Raw genomic sequence first — 14,812 nt, forward strand, 5'->3', positions numbered from 1 at the left:
ATTAAAAGCAAATCATTGCGCATGCCCACGTCACTTTTCTACCCAGGTGACCTCGCTTTTCAGCCCGGGTTGAAATTTCATTTTGATTACATGAGGTTTTTCAGTCCCTTTGTCCCGGGCTGAAACTTTCTTCATGTAATCACAAAAGTCGTTTAAAGAAGGTTGGTTCAAGAAACCGGGCTGAAATTTCAGCCCGCCTAACCGGGGTGAAATCTCAGCCCGGGCCGAAATTCGCCATGTAATCGGCCCCTTAGCGTCACTTTGAATAACAAAAAACATATCAGTATCGATGAGAACATAATGGTTCAGTTTTGTTAACAATTATCCTACTAGTGCAGGGATACCAGTATTTGTAATTTTTGGCTGTGGCGTGGATGGCCAGGATTGAAATCGACTGCAACTTGAATTGAAAAAAAATGGCCATTTTTTTCTAGTTCTTCCTCTGTAGTTTAGAGGAATCCCCAAGAGCTCCCAAGCAACTGATGTTGTTTGATCTTCCCAGGAGAAATCCCTTAGTATTTATTCTCGGTGCTCTAAAGAGTAATTTGATGTTAGTGAAAAGGTACCTTGTCAAATAATAGAGTAGTTTTGGCCAAAACATAGATAAATCGCGACAGTGGGGGAATTGTAGCACAAAAACAGTTTGTTTTTGAAATCACTCCCCAAGAGTGATCTTTGAGTTGTTTTGGTCCGTGATTTTTGCTTAAATGTCACTCCGTGAATGTGTCCGTTCTAATTTCTCAAATTATGCGAGCTTTCAGCCAAGGAATAAAAAAGGTCATTTAGCTTTTGAAACCCAACTTAAATTCTGATTTCACAAACAGCATGAAGTACATGCTAGTGAGTATCTCATGTTTGTGTTTTGCCAGCCTTGCCTTCGCTTTGACATGTCGCAAAACTATTGTGCGTGTTTTCACGTCACCGGGTTGTTTTTGCCAAATCGTAAACAAAGGGAAATTCAGTTTCTTATTTTAGAGCACAGGGTTATCTCACAGATTAAAACAAACCAGTTCAGTACTTTCTGCTTCTCGTTTTTATTTAGCCACACTTTAATTTCCCATGCACTGAATTTTGCATCTTCTATAGGGATACGTTCTTTAGCTGTCTTCTTTTATGGTACGCTTAAGTGCTTCTAAACGCCAGGGACTTCAATAAGAAACTTCCCATGTTTGTCGCGGCATCGGCGATTCTCTGTATCGAATTTGTCACAATGTCCTATCCGCCAGTTTTTACCTGCAAAAAACACTGTGATGGTGTGCTGGTGACGCTCTACAGTTGTTGTCGTCAAAGTAAAGATTTTTCTAAATCTCTTGGCCTGGTCTACCTGTGTTGGCGTCAACGTAACTTCGTGGGTGTGTGGGAATTTTGTGAGTGCCCTCTCCATTACGAGTGTCAAGGGTTTTTCAGAAACTCCACCAAGAGGCTCCCTGTAGGTGAAGCCATACGTCTCGGACTTCATCAGGATTTCTTTTGTTGCTTCAAGTTCCTTCCACACGGCGCTGCCTTCTCCATGGACGGGCATTATGGGGTACCTCTGACGACATATACCCACTCCACTAATGGGGGGAAAGAAGATACGTATTCCACTGGCTCGAGTAATTCTGACAACACCATCCTTATCCAGAACTCCAACGCTGTTTTGGGTTGTGTCTGCGGGATCGGTGCTGACTTCCACCCCTGAAAAAAAATCTAAGGGTGTTTGGTAATACTTCTTACTGTTTGTGCCATTGTATGCCGTTTCTGTGGATTTACCTCCACTGCGGCCATCGGCAGACACTGTTTTTCCTAGTGGACTTTTTATAGGACCTTTGTACTCAATGTTTAACGGGTTCCATCTGTTTAAGGGTGTCAAGTAGATTATCTCAAGTGGGATGGCATACGAGTACTTCTGGCTGACTGTCGTGCAAATTTCTTTCCCCCTCTTTTTCTTGCAGGTGGTCAGTTTCATTCCTGCCACTTTGGGTTGTGTTGTCATAGCCATGAACAAGTTTTCATCTGCGAAGCCTCGATGCCTTATGGACTTGCCCATTGCATCTTTCTGCTTAACCCTGAACCAGCGATGATAGTAAGCGGTGTTCACTTTCCCAGTTTTCTTGGGGTCAATTGTGTAGGCCGGATTATCAAATGCTTCGTCCGTCAGGCTCCCTTGGTAATTATCTTTCCCAGGAATCTCACCCATGAGCTCGTCCAGTAGCGAGAACTTCGGATTGTTGTACCTCTCGTAATTTCTCCACGTAGCTGAGTCTTGAGGGTTGAGTTGGAATCTTGCTGCTCTGGTGCCAGCCTGTTCTTCGTATTTTCTTCGCGCAGGAAGCCTTGTATGAAACTCATCAACTACACGAAACCTGTTCAATGGAATGTCTCGACTCACTGGATGACACAAAATACGATAATTCCACTGAGCGAAAACAGGGATCGTCCCATTGATTATGTCTATGATTGAGGTGGGCAAGAAGGAAAGGTTCTCTTGATTGTCTTTCCTTCCAGTGTAGGAGGTGAAGCGGACCTTTTCTTGTAGATCGAACCAGGATTTTGCGTCAATAAAATGCCTGTCACTTGCAAAGGGTTCATCGATGTCTTTTGTTGCTGTGGTCCAGGCACCTTCCATGTAGCAAAGGACTGGTTTAAAGTACTTTCGGTAATCTCTGACAGAGTGATCTTGATTTTTCCATGCCTTAAACCATTCGCGCATCTCAACGACCTGCTCATCAACGGTGGCTTTATTTTCGACCTCTGGTGGTACTTCTGGGAATGGAATCGGTTCTGTTGCATGGTAGTCTTTGCTTGTTTTATTGGCCATGACGAGTGCGTAATCATTGTGCCTGGTCCTGAATTCCACTCCATTGAGGATCGCGATGAATTCTCCCAGACCAACAGTGCGGATGTTATTAGCGTGTTCGTGCATGGCCATAAGCCTTCTAGAGTTGCCGTGGGTGTCTGCTAAGTAATTACGTGTTCCCTCGTTGCTGAAACGCACTTGTTTCACTCCAGAGTCACCATCAGATCTGATGCGTTCTTCAACAAACATCTGCTGCAACATGATTTGCCGGGAAAGAGCGCCCACGATTTTGCGAAGTGATTCCATTTCACTTGGCGGTTCCTTGCCGTTGTTTGCATCGCTAAACGGCTCGTCGCCACATGTACTTGCTGTAAGTGTTATGGCAACAAGTAACGTAATGAAGAATGAAGCCATTTCTGTAGAGAAAGAGGGTGCAATTTTACACCATAATTTTGAAAATGACTATGTTAAAATCCCTATGATTATTAAATGTAGGACTAACTAAATAATTGTTCCATTTACTATTATCACTTTTATTCTGTGAACGAGTGTAAATAATTTAAGTCTGTTAATACGTAAAGTTTTGCATGTGTGTATTTGTAAGTTCTTTTTTAGCCTGCGTAGCAGTCGTTTCCGTTTCCTTCAAGCCAAGCGGGGTAAGCGCGCGAGGGCATTTAGCAAAAAGGAGCAAAAAAGTAGGAGCGGGGGGGAGGGGCGGGGAAGGAAAGGAAACGCCTGCCGCTGAGCCCAGACATTTTACCGAACGCCCCCAAATGGCTTCGCTCCCTTGGGACCTACACTGTCAAGTCAAATGTCACAGCGAAAACAGAATCGCGGCGGGCAACTTGTTTAGTTCAAGTTGCAGTATATTTTAGAAGATTTTCTCGAACTTTACGTCGCTCGAACAAAGCGTAGATAAATTACCCAAGACAAATTTTACTTATGTTTTAGAATATCAACTCATTTGCTTACAGCTGGAATTACAGACAAAATGAGCTTGTCCCACATGGCTAAAATACTTCCTCGCGTTTCCAGAATAAATTTGTATTTCGCGTAGCGTGAAATACAAAGTCGTTCTAAAATATTGAAAACTTCCTTTTCAGAGGATTTTCCTGCAAAGTATTTACTTGAGGCCTCCTATTTCTATTTATGATTACAGAGTTTGAATAAAAATTTCTTTGTTCGTACGCGAAACAAGCTTTCAGACCAGCCTATTTTGCTTCCAGCTTTTCGTGTCTTTGAGCCCGCCGACAGCCAGAACAAATTTTCTTAAATTTTTAAAAATTCCGGCGGGATTTCGAAAAACGAATGACACCATGTTTGTTGAGACGATAATACCTACCAACAAACCAAAGCGCAATGAAGACTATATTTTGAGCGTGACCGAGAATTTTGACTTTGCTTGATGTTAATAGACATTCGCTCTTAAAGCAGTCCTTTGCTCCGGTTTCAACCGAATTAACGTATCTCCCTGCGAAAGTAGTTTAGTCGTTTCCAAAGCAAAGCAAACTCGAAATCGAAAGGACACTCGAGAGAGTTCTTTTCCGCCTCGGCCATATTTTCATCTTTGATAAACGGTTAACCGGATGTCGTTTTGGTCTATGAGTTTGATTGACGGACGATTGGCCAATGGTAATACATCATTGCCTCCCGTTCGCTGACGAACGGCGTTCGGTAAAATGTCTGGGCTCAGCGGCAGGCGTTTCCTTTCCTTCCCCGCCCCTCCCCCCCGCTCCTACTTTTTTGCTCCTTTTTGCTAAATGCCCTCGCGCGCTTACCCCGCTTGGCTTGAAGGAAACGGAAACGACTGCTACGCAGGCTAGTTCTTTTTACTTTGCTCGAGTGTTCTTTTATTCGTCTTGTCCCTCCTCGATTAGTTTTGTAACTATTTGCGGGACAAGCCATTCATTCTGTTATTTTTTTTTTCAAATAAATTGTTGTTGTTGTTGTTGTTGTTGGAGTTGCATCGGCTGGAAGTGGTTTTTCTTTGAGTTGAAAAACGTTCTGGTCCTATTCTGGCTGTGGAATTACGTAAGAATAATGCGAAACAAGCATTCAAATGAAAATTTAGACCTATCACAGAAAACGAATACAATTTTCTCATACATCAGGCCCCAGTTAAGTTCAAAGAGTGGATAATCTGTCCAGTGGATAAAATGTATTAGGTGGAGTACATTTTATTTGCTGGATAGCGACTTATCCAGTGGATAACGTTATCTAGCGTACTAAAATCGCTATCCAGCGGATAAAATGTACATGTACTCCACCTAATACATTTTTATCCGCTTGATAATAAGTGACTTATCTACAAGAAAAAGTTATCCACTCTTTGAACAACCGAGGCCAGATGTAAAGTTTGACGACGTTCATTATTTGCACAACTGCAGCTTGCGATTGATGTTTCTCGTTTTTGTGGCTGAATTTATAGAGCGTCCGAACTAGTAAACGGGAGGTCATAGATTCGACTCAAGTTGGGAGAACAATGTTTTCTTATTCCGAGTATAGCTGTGCCAGTAACTCATGCATGTGAAAAAAATGTCAGTACTTATCTATCACAGACGTTAGTTGTTGGAATGTTTCACTATCTCACCTCTATGTTAAGGCAAGTGACTTTTGTCTAGCTAAATGGACGTCCGCTCAGTTTTATTATTGACGCAACAATTACGAAAAACATTTTTATATTGATTTTGTGTTTTCATACTGCATTGTTGGATATGGTGATAAATTAAAAGACCGATTCGCCTCTGTCTGGCGGAAACAGAAAATAAGCCGTCCTTTTCTTCTCTTCCATTGAATGTGAACTTAACTGTTCTGATTTTTGCGAGAACGTTACTATATATATCAAGGATTAACAAGGAGGCTGGCCGCTAATGTTGAAGAGTATGTTTTAAGCAAAATTTGCGTGTTGTGTTATACAACAAAAATAGACTCTTTTCAAAGGAAAAGTTCCAACTTTGTTTTTATTAAATTTGGTCCTTATTCGGATACTTTATCATTAAACGGTATTTCATTGCTGATAATTACTCTCAAATATTGCGGTTTAAATAACAATGATTTTAGTGTGTAGTTATTAAGTTATCTTGCGGCCAGATCTTGACTGGAAATAACTTGCTTACTCGTTTTTGGTAGTTTTTGGTGTATATTCCGCCGTGTTTTGGGTTAAATTTGTACCAGTTGAATTTTACCGCTTAATGACTTTTAATCTATAAGTAATTACTACGGAAACACTTATCGACCAGATCTGTCAGTTGTACCAACACGTAATGTACTTTTTAATTAAAGCTACGAGGTTGTAAGAGCGTGGCAAGTTAATTTATGGAAAAAGGAAGAACCAAGTTTCGGACAAAGAAAGTTGTGTTCCATTTCAAGTTTCCGTTGTAAAGTGTTGTTATGTGATTTCATTTAATGTTTGATTTCTCTTATATTTAGCCAAGAATGTTTAATTGCAAAAGATGTAAAAGATAAAAATGTTCCTTGTAATTTTAATATTGATCTCTTAGCTTTGTTTTGTCCAGATCTACCTTTGTGTTTGGCTTCTGAACTTCAACTTAGGTTAAGAAAAATTTCATCTTTGTTTTAAACAGCTGAAACACTAACCAGTGACTAACTTCTGCATTTCCTTTATTATTACAACCTATGGTCGATTTTACTTAAGAACCTTCAAATTCTATTGGAGTAAATATGTTATTCACCATTCTTCAGTTGGATTCACAGAGGCACTTTTGTGCAATTGAATATTTAACGCCTATAAAATACAAATTATTCAACCAGTGTTATCAGGGTCCAATCACTCGTGACGAATTGGCTTTGTTGCGCTGTCCACTTTCTGAATACCTTTTAAATCGAAGTTTGCTTGATAAATGTTTTCGCTCCGATGTCACATTCATTTGTCCTCGTCACATTTTGAATTTAATAAACGATACCCGCTGGATATCTTGGCATATCTACCTTGGCATAAGAATAGCAAACTAGTATTTTCACGCCGTCACACCCAGGCGCCAGATTGTTCTAATTTGCATGATTTATTACATCTCGGAGGAAGCCATTTCTTGTCCACACAACAGCGCTTCTTAACAGTGCAAAATTCAACAAATGGTTCTACATACAATCTACAACCTACTCCTTTGACTGTTTATCATTTTCCTTGTGATCTCACCTTCGCTTCAGAAACCACTGGTTATGGACAATGTCCAAAACGCATGAGTTTTCATGTTCTATTGTTTACACAAACCACATTCCATTACTTACAATGGCGCGGAACGAACCAAGACGAAATTCTACGCTTACATTACAAATCACTTAACCTTTCACCTCCAGTACATTTCGACAACATTACCATGCAGTTACTCGACAAAACTTTCTACTTACTCGATAGACAATTTTCCACATAAATGACTTCACTTCGGTCGCGAATTTACTGATTTGTTGAGTTACATCGCATTCGCTTTGGCACTTCTAAACACTTTTTGTATTTTTGTTTTGTACTAATTATCGTCGAAATATTCAGCAACGCATTCGTTTACGCTTCTTTAAAAGTGCGAAGCGCTTAAAGTTAAATTCTCAAACGCCAAGAACCATGGCCGCACGAGCGTCGATTCCGACTAAATTGGACAACTCACAGGCTAGCAATCAAGAAGACTCCGCTTTGGCTATAAATTTTGATTCTTTGGAATTACAATCAAATGGCCCATCTTGTTCTCACTGTCATTAACCACAGCGTTTTCGCTCGGACGAAGCTACTAAGACTTACACCTGCTTTCGTCCGCGAGTAGTTTCAGCTTACATTCTTACTTTTTGCGGGACTTAAGCTTATATTTTTGTTCGTTTTTTTTTTTTTATGTTTTTTTCATTTTCATTCACTGTGCGCAATTGCATTCGCTTACCTCGTTCTGTCCTTTCCTTGTGTTCGTTTCTACTTCTCGGTTTCGTTGGCCATAATCAATATGCGAAATGATTTCGCATATTTTCCAACACACACTATAATCACCCTGCAAGCAGAGCCTTCTTTTGTCTTTTTCTTTACTGAGGAGAGAAAAGGATGCCTCCTTTTGTCTTTTTCTTTACTGAGGAGAGAAAGGGAGACCTCCTTTTGTCTTTTTCTTTACTGAAGAAAGAAAAGGAGGCTCTGCCTGAATCGCGTCAACTCTTTGAAGCCGCCGCAGCCCAAACTTGTGGACTAGTCAATCTTGTTTTCTCTCTTCAAACTGGTTTTTCAAGTGCGAGCATCCGTTTAGTGAGAGAGAAGCGAAGAGAATTTCTACCTCTGGTTCAATGTTATAAGATAGTTTTTGGCATTGATCACCCCTCTTTCCCAGATTTCTTTGAGTTTGCCGAAAGTACTCGTACAAGAGCTAACCACGACTACAAACTTTATTTGAGAAGAGCGGTTTGTAATTGCTACAAGTATTCTTTCTTTATTCGCATTGTAAGGAAATGAATGATTTGCCAGGATATGTTGTACATGCCGAATCATTATCTGTTTTTAAGAGTAGACTTGAAATTTACTTGAATATTTATTGAATCAGTAGCCATCGAATTTTATCTAGTTCTAGAAATTTTAAAATATTTTGTAAGTTTTTAGTTAGGGAAATTGCTTTGCACAGGGTTAACCTCACGATTTCCCTTTTCAGGATGTTTTTAATTATGCTGTAGCTTCCTGAATAAAATGTTATGTTATGTTATGTTATGTTATGATAAGACCGATGGTTATAATTGAGCCCGCTGTACCATGACAAATCAAGACTGCTTGTCGTGCTCGAAGCCAAACACCAGTTATTCTCGACGAGATTCTTCTTACAGTCAATTCACGCGTGACCGGTATTTTTGAAATTTGAACTGTATTTTTAAATTTACCTGTCAGTTTTGAACATGGCCGATGAGGTTTCAAATTTCCCGTCGACGTTTCCCTAGTTTGTTGACGGCATAAAGCTTTCATTGAATTTTCTTTACATTACAACATTAAGTATTTCTAGAATAACAGTTGTTTCCCAAGTATTTTGAATCTTTTATTTTTCTTTTTGTTCTGTTAATGGGTTCAATTCGGAAAGATTTCCTGAGAAATGTTCAACATTCCATTCACATGTCGGACATCACAAAGAGAAATTCGAATGTTCCTTTCATTCTCCGAAATACTGGTCACGTGTGACGTGAATGGACTGTAATATAATTGGTATATTCCATGGATTACATGGTTTGATTTTTTTCCGGCTCACATACCTCCGTCTCTCTTCCTACCGGACACGGCAAATCCTTAAATTCCGTTAATGAAAGAGTTATCCAAGCGGTCAGATGAACTTTCGTTTCATGTTCCTTCGCAGCCGATGTTAGCGGTGCTTTCTCCTCTCATTGCCCTGAAAAATTATCTGAAAGGCTTGCCTTGAAATGCTGTATTGGAGGCAAGCGCACGCCTATTAGGCAAAATAGGCCTGGGTTCGAAACTGTATCCTAGCAACATGCAGCGCATGCTCAATAAAGATCTTACTCGATTCATGCAGAGTCTTTCTCGAGAACGCCAAAATCGAGCAAGCAAAAGAAAGGCTCTGCTACCAGGGTGTCACCATGGTAACCATGCATTGTTTTATTTTAAATTTTGTCCCAGTTTTCGCACGGATTCATGGCGTCTATTCCAATAGCCCTTTTCACGGTTAACTCTGCTCATTTGAATTACAATGAAATCTAGCATGTATGTGAGGCAATTTCGAGCTATTTTGTAGTTTTAGCCCGAAATTGCCTCGGATCAACGTAGGATAACATTGTAATGAAAATGAGAAAAATCAACCGTGAAAAGGGCTATTACGCAACTGGCTGATTCGCCGAATAAAACTCACGAACTATGTATACCAGCATGGGTACAGCCGTTTTATTTCACCAGCGTTACTTAGCTATTCCAGTCCTTTTCCTTTTTATTCCGCTTATCCAACTAATCATGGAAGTGCTCTTACTTCGAGTATTTGCGCTCACTGTGGACCTGAGCACCTTTGGAAATTGAATTTTTACTTAATTTTCTTGAGCGTACACCCCAGGGTGTGATTCCACCACCGCTATTTCTCTCCGTTATTCGCTTGTGCGATTATCTTATGATAGATAAAGACATCATTTTCGCAAATGATTCAATTGTATTTACCAGGGCATTTCCGACGCCCTTCAGCGTACACATGAGCACTTGTAGATACATTAAACAACACTACACTTTTGTCCGTCAGGGGGAAACCGGGTGCTGTTGTGCGGAACGACCTTGAACTACGCTGCGAAGATCGCCTTACTTCTCGCGTTCCTCCTGTCGGCAATCACTGGTGCTGCCTTGTTGACACACTTACAGCTGAACCAGTTCGAGTGGAATGGTGAGGTTGCATCGACTGCCGGTAGGTGGACGCATGTTTCCGCTACAATAGCTCTCGTTTCTTCCTGAAAACTATTTTTCATTCAATTTCTTCGTACACTTATTATTTAACTCCTTGATTACTTACATCATTCGCCACAGACTTCACTATGTCGGCCAATCAAAAACGCAAGCCTCGTGCCGTCACGGACGCGCAGCGCGTTTAGCTGCGTTTCTCAAAACTAAATGTTTCATTTGTTTCGATGACCCCGATGCGGGTATTACTTCTTCAGAATTGGGTTACTGTAAAAAATACGCCAACGAATCTTACTTGCTTTCATGTTTCAACGCGGGTTACATTCGGACGGGATTTGTTCAGCGAGCAAGTTTCGTCCCAACTTGTCCCCATTGCCGAACACGACTAGTTCTCACTGGAGATCACAGGGATGGAATTCGGCCAGCAGAACTTCCAGGTTACCACGGGGATGGTACGTGTGTCTCAATTTCCGTCGTCGCGGGCAAATTTGAAAGCCAATGTCCGCCTACTCGTCTCCCAGGTTTCAGCTGGGCACGGATTCGCGTAGATTGGGCGGCCTCGCGAATTCGCTAACTTAAATGCCGTGACATTGTTCATTAAGTGTGTTATCTTATTATCATTATTATTATTATTATTATTATTATTATTATTATTATTATTATTATTATTTATTTTTTTTTATTTTTATTTTTTTCATATTTATCACCACCGAGCGGTATTTCGCAGGAGTGAAAAACACTTTTTCTCTCCTACCACATACAAAAGCGGTTATTTATGTTCTGAGTGGAAACACGTCAAGCCAGCGTCTTAAATTCGGTAGCGCTCCTGGTAGCGCATTCCTTTCGTATTCTTGGGAGTCAAAAATTGCCTTGTTTTTTAACTTTCCCGTATCCCGTGCCCGTCCCGAAAAAATTGTGATTTTTATTGGCTGCAACTTCGAATCACGTGCAAGTCAGGTTGGATTGTACCATAAATGTTCATTTCACCAAAAATTTGCATAATTTTGTTTACGACGTCAGTGAGGCGTGACATGGCACTTTCCGCGGTAAAAGCGGTCAATCGAAAGAATAGGGAGTTTAAGAAACGAGAACGTCATTTAAAAATATAACTTCTCGTTTTTGTAACTCTTTCGCAATCATTGAAATTTGTTTAAATTGGAAAATGCTGGCGAACTCTCCAGGAACTAAATTAGTATGAACGACGTCAAAGTAAGGAAAATAAAGAAAGATTTTGCGTCATACGCTCCCGTTCCGTTTCCCGAGAAAACCTAAAATTTGGTCATTTTACGTTGTTGTTTCGCAGAGGACGGTAAAGAAATGTACCAAGATGTAAAACGCACGTGCAGAGTGATTGATTTTGCTCATTAAGCCCATTGTTTTCTAGCGTTCTCGTTACCGTTGCCGTGCTCGTTTCTTAAACTCCCTGATCAACTTCTAAGAAGCACTCGACATTTAACACAGTGGAAATTGGAGAGTTCCTGGTGAAGGAATCATGCTTTCTTTGACAGTTGAGGAACCACGATGAGACTGAGAAGAGGTCATTTGTAAGCTTACGTTATCGTAATCACTAATGGATTTCCAGCACAACTACAAGGGAAACAACATAACGCGATCATCGTGACTCAAACTATTCCATTAGCAAGGATAGTTTTATCTGCGAGGCATACAATTGAAATAAAAGAATCAGCATCATGCGTAAATGCCAGTATAGGCATCTTGTTTTTCATTAATTACCACGCCAATGTGACACCTTTGTGTTTAAATCTTTCCTTTTTATTACGCAACAGGAGTTTCTTCAACTAAGCGTGGGGAAATGTTATACAACAAAAATAGACTCTTTTCAAAGTAAAAGTTTCAGCGTTGTTTTTATTAAATTTGGTCCTTATTCGGATACTTTAATCATTAAACGATATTTCATTGCTTATAATTACTCTCAAATATTGCGGTTGGAATAACAGTAATTTTAGTGTGTAGTTATTTCATTTACTTGTGTTTCATTAAGAGAATTGATAAATTGTGTAATGAAAGTCACCGACAAGAGACACTTTGCCTTCTTAGCTGGACTTCTTGGGACTGTTCAGATTATCCTCAATTGTACTTTACAAGTGACACAGTTGAAACCGAGTTAGTCATATCTTTCAACATAATGTTAGTTATGCTGATCAAAAGCTGTTTTCTTCTGGTACCAATTCAATGCAAAGCAAAAGTCTTGTTTTGAAGTGTTTCCTCGGAAACCGTACCAATGAATAGTTACGCCCAAATTGTTTTTTAAAAAGTAACAATAGGTTGTTTATGCCTTGTCGACACACATTTCCTTAGTTTTTATATATCTTGCTGCCAGATCTCGACTGGAAATAACTTCCTTACTCGTGTTTGGTAGTTTTTGGTGTATATTCCGCCGTGTTTTGGGTTGAATTTGTGCCAGTTGAATTTTACCCTTAATGACTTTTAATCTATACGTAATTACTATGGAAATACCTAATTTAGCATATCTGTTGTACCAGCCCGTAATGTACTTTTTAATTAAAGCTACAAGGTTGTAAGAGCGTGGCAAGTTAATTTATGGAAAAAGGCGGAACCAAGTTTCGGACAAGAAAATTGTGTTCTATTTTAAGTTTCCGTTGTTAAGTGTTGTTATATGATTTCATTTAATGTTTGATTTCTCTTATATTTAGCCAAGAATGTTTATTTGTAAAAGATGTAAAAGATAAAAATGTTCCTTGTAATTTTTATATTGATCTCTTTGCTTTGTTTTGTTTAGATCCACCTTTGTGTTTGGCTTCTGAACTTCAACTTTGGTCAAGAAAAATTCATCTTTGTTTTTAACCGCTGAAACAATAACTTCTGGATTTCCTTTATTATTACAACCTATCGTCGATTTTGCTTACGAACCTTCGAATTCTATTGGAGTAAATATTTTATTCACCATTCCTCAGTTGGATTCACAGAGGCACTTTTGTGCAATTGAATATTTAACGCCTACAAAATACAAATTATTCAACCAGTGTTATCAGGGTCCAATCACTCGTGACGAATTGGCTTTGTTGCGCTGTCCACATTCTGAATACCTTTTACATCGAAATTTGCTTGATAAATGTTTTCGCTCCGATGTCACATTCATTTGTCCTCGTCACATTTTGAATTTAATAAACGATACCCGCTGGATATCTTGGCATATCTACCTTGGCATAAGAATAGCAAACTAGTATTTTCACGCCGTCACACCCAGGCGCCAGATTGTGCTAATTTGCATGATTTATTACATCTCGGAAGAAGCCATTTCTTGTCCATACAACAGCGCTTCTTAACAGTGCAAAATTCAACAAATGGTTCTACATACACTCTACAACATATTCCTTTGACTGTTTATCATTTTCCTTGTAATCTCACCTTCGCTTCAGAAACCACTGGTTATGGACAATGTCCAAAACGCATGAGTTTTCATGTTCTATTGTTTACACAAACCACATTCCATTACTTACAAAGGCGGGGAACGAACCAAGACGAAATTCTACGCTTACATTACAAGTCACTTAACCTTTCACCTCCAGTACATTTCGACAACATTACCATACAGTTACTCGACAAAACTTTCTACTTACTCGATGGACAATTTTCCACACAAATGACTTCACTTCGGTCGCGAATTTCACGACTTCATACTGTTCACGAAAAACCTATTACTGATTTGTTGATTGACATAGCATTCGCTTTGGCGCTTCTAGACACTTTTTGTATTTTTGTTTTCTTTTGTACTAATTCTCGTCAAAATATTCAGCAACGCAGCCGTTCACGCTTCTTTAAACGAGCGAGGCGCTCAAATTCAAATTCTCAAACGCCAAGAACCATGGCCGCACGAGCGTCGATTCCGACTGAATTGGCAGCTCACAGGCTAGCGATCAGGACGATTCCGCTTTGCCTACAAATTCTGATTCCTTGGAATTACAATCAAATGGTCCATCTTGTTCTAAACCACAGCGTTTTTGCTCGGACAAAGCTACTTAGACTTACGCTTTCATCCGCGACTAGTTTCAGCTTACATTCTTACTTTTTGCGGGACTTAAGCTTACATTTTTGATGTTGTTTGTTTTTTTGCTTTTTTCATTTTCATTCACTGTGCACAATTGCATTCGCTTACGTACCTCGCTCTGTCCTTTCCTTGTTTTCGTTTCTACTCCTCGGTTTCGTTGGCCATAATCAATATGCGAAATGATTTCGCATATTTTCCAAAACTCACTGTAATACCCTGCGAGCAGAGCCTCCTTTTGTCTTTTTCTTTACTGAGGAGAGAAAAGGGAGCTTCCTTTTGTCTTTTTCTTTACTGAGGAAAGAAAAGGAGACCTCCTTTTGTCTTTTTCTTTATTGAGGAGAGAAAAGGAGGCCTCCTTTTGTCTTTTTCTTTACTGAGGAGAGAAAAGGAGGCTCTGCCTGAATCGCCTGAATCGACTAGTCAATCTTGTTTTCTCTCGTCAAACTGGTTTTTCAAGTGCGAGCATCCGTTTAGTGATAAACCTGATGGTTATAATTGAGCACACTGTACCATTACAATTCAAGATGGCTGCGAGATCTGCTTGTCGCTGTCGAAGCCATCACCCGTTATTCTCGACAGTCAATTCACGCGTGACCGGTATTTTTTAAAATTTGAACTGTATTTTTTAATTCACCTGTCAGTTTTGAAC

General features: G+C 39.7%; 1 protein-coding gene across 2 annotated transcripts; it reads right to left on the reverse strand.

The window, feature by feature from the left end:
* Window positions 1–326: 326 nt before the first annotated feature.
* LOC146469692 (uncharacterized) lies at window positions 327–14,569 on the reverse strand. 2 transcript variants are annotated; one of them, XM_085122945.1, is made up of 2 exons: window positions 14,276–14,569; window positions 327–3,195 (listed from the first exon to the last, which is right to left on the reverse strand). In XM_085122945.1, the coding sequence occupies exon 2, from the start codon at window positions 3,191–3,193 to the stop codon at window positions 1,133–1,135; it is 2,061 nt and encodes a 686-aa protein (XP_084979071.1). In that variant the 5' UTR covers window positions 3,194–3,195; window positions 14,276–14,569; the 3' UTR covers window positions 327–1,132. The 2 variants fall into 2 exon arrangements, with proteins under 2 accessions (XP_084979071.1, XP_084979072.1); XM_085122946.1 differs by lacking the exon at window positions 14,276–14,569 and adding an exon at window positions 7,663–8,478.
* Between the last annotated feature and the right edge of the window lie 243 nt (window positions 14,570–14,812).

Source organism: Pavona decussata, unplaced genomic scaffold (assembly GCF_977016875.1).
Source record: "Pavona decussata unplaced genomic scaffold, jaPavDecu1.1 SCAFFOLD_120, whole genome shotgun sequence".
Taxonomy (NCBI): domain Eukaryota; kingdom Metazoa; phylum Cnidaria; class Anthozoa; order Scleractinia; family Agariciidae; genus Pavona; species Pavona decussata.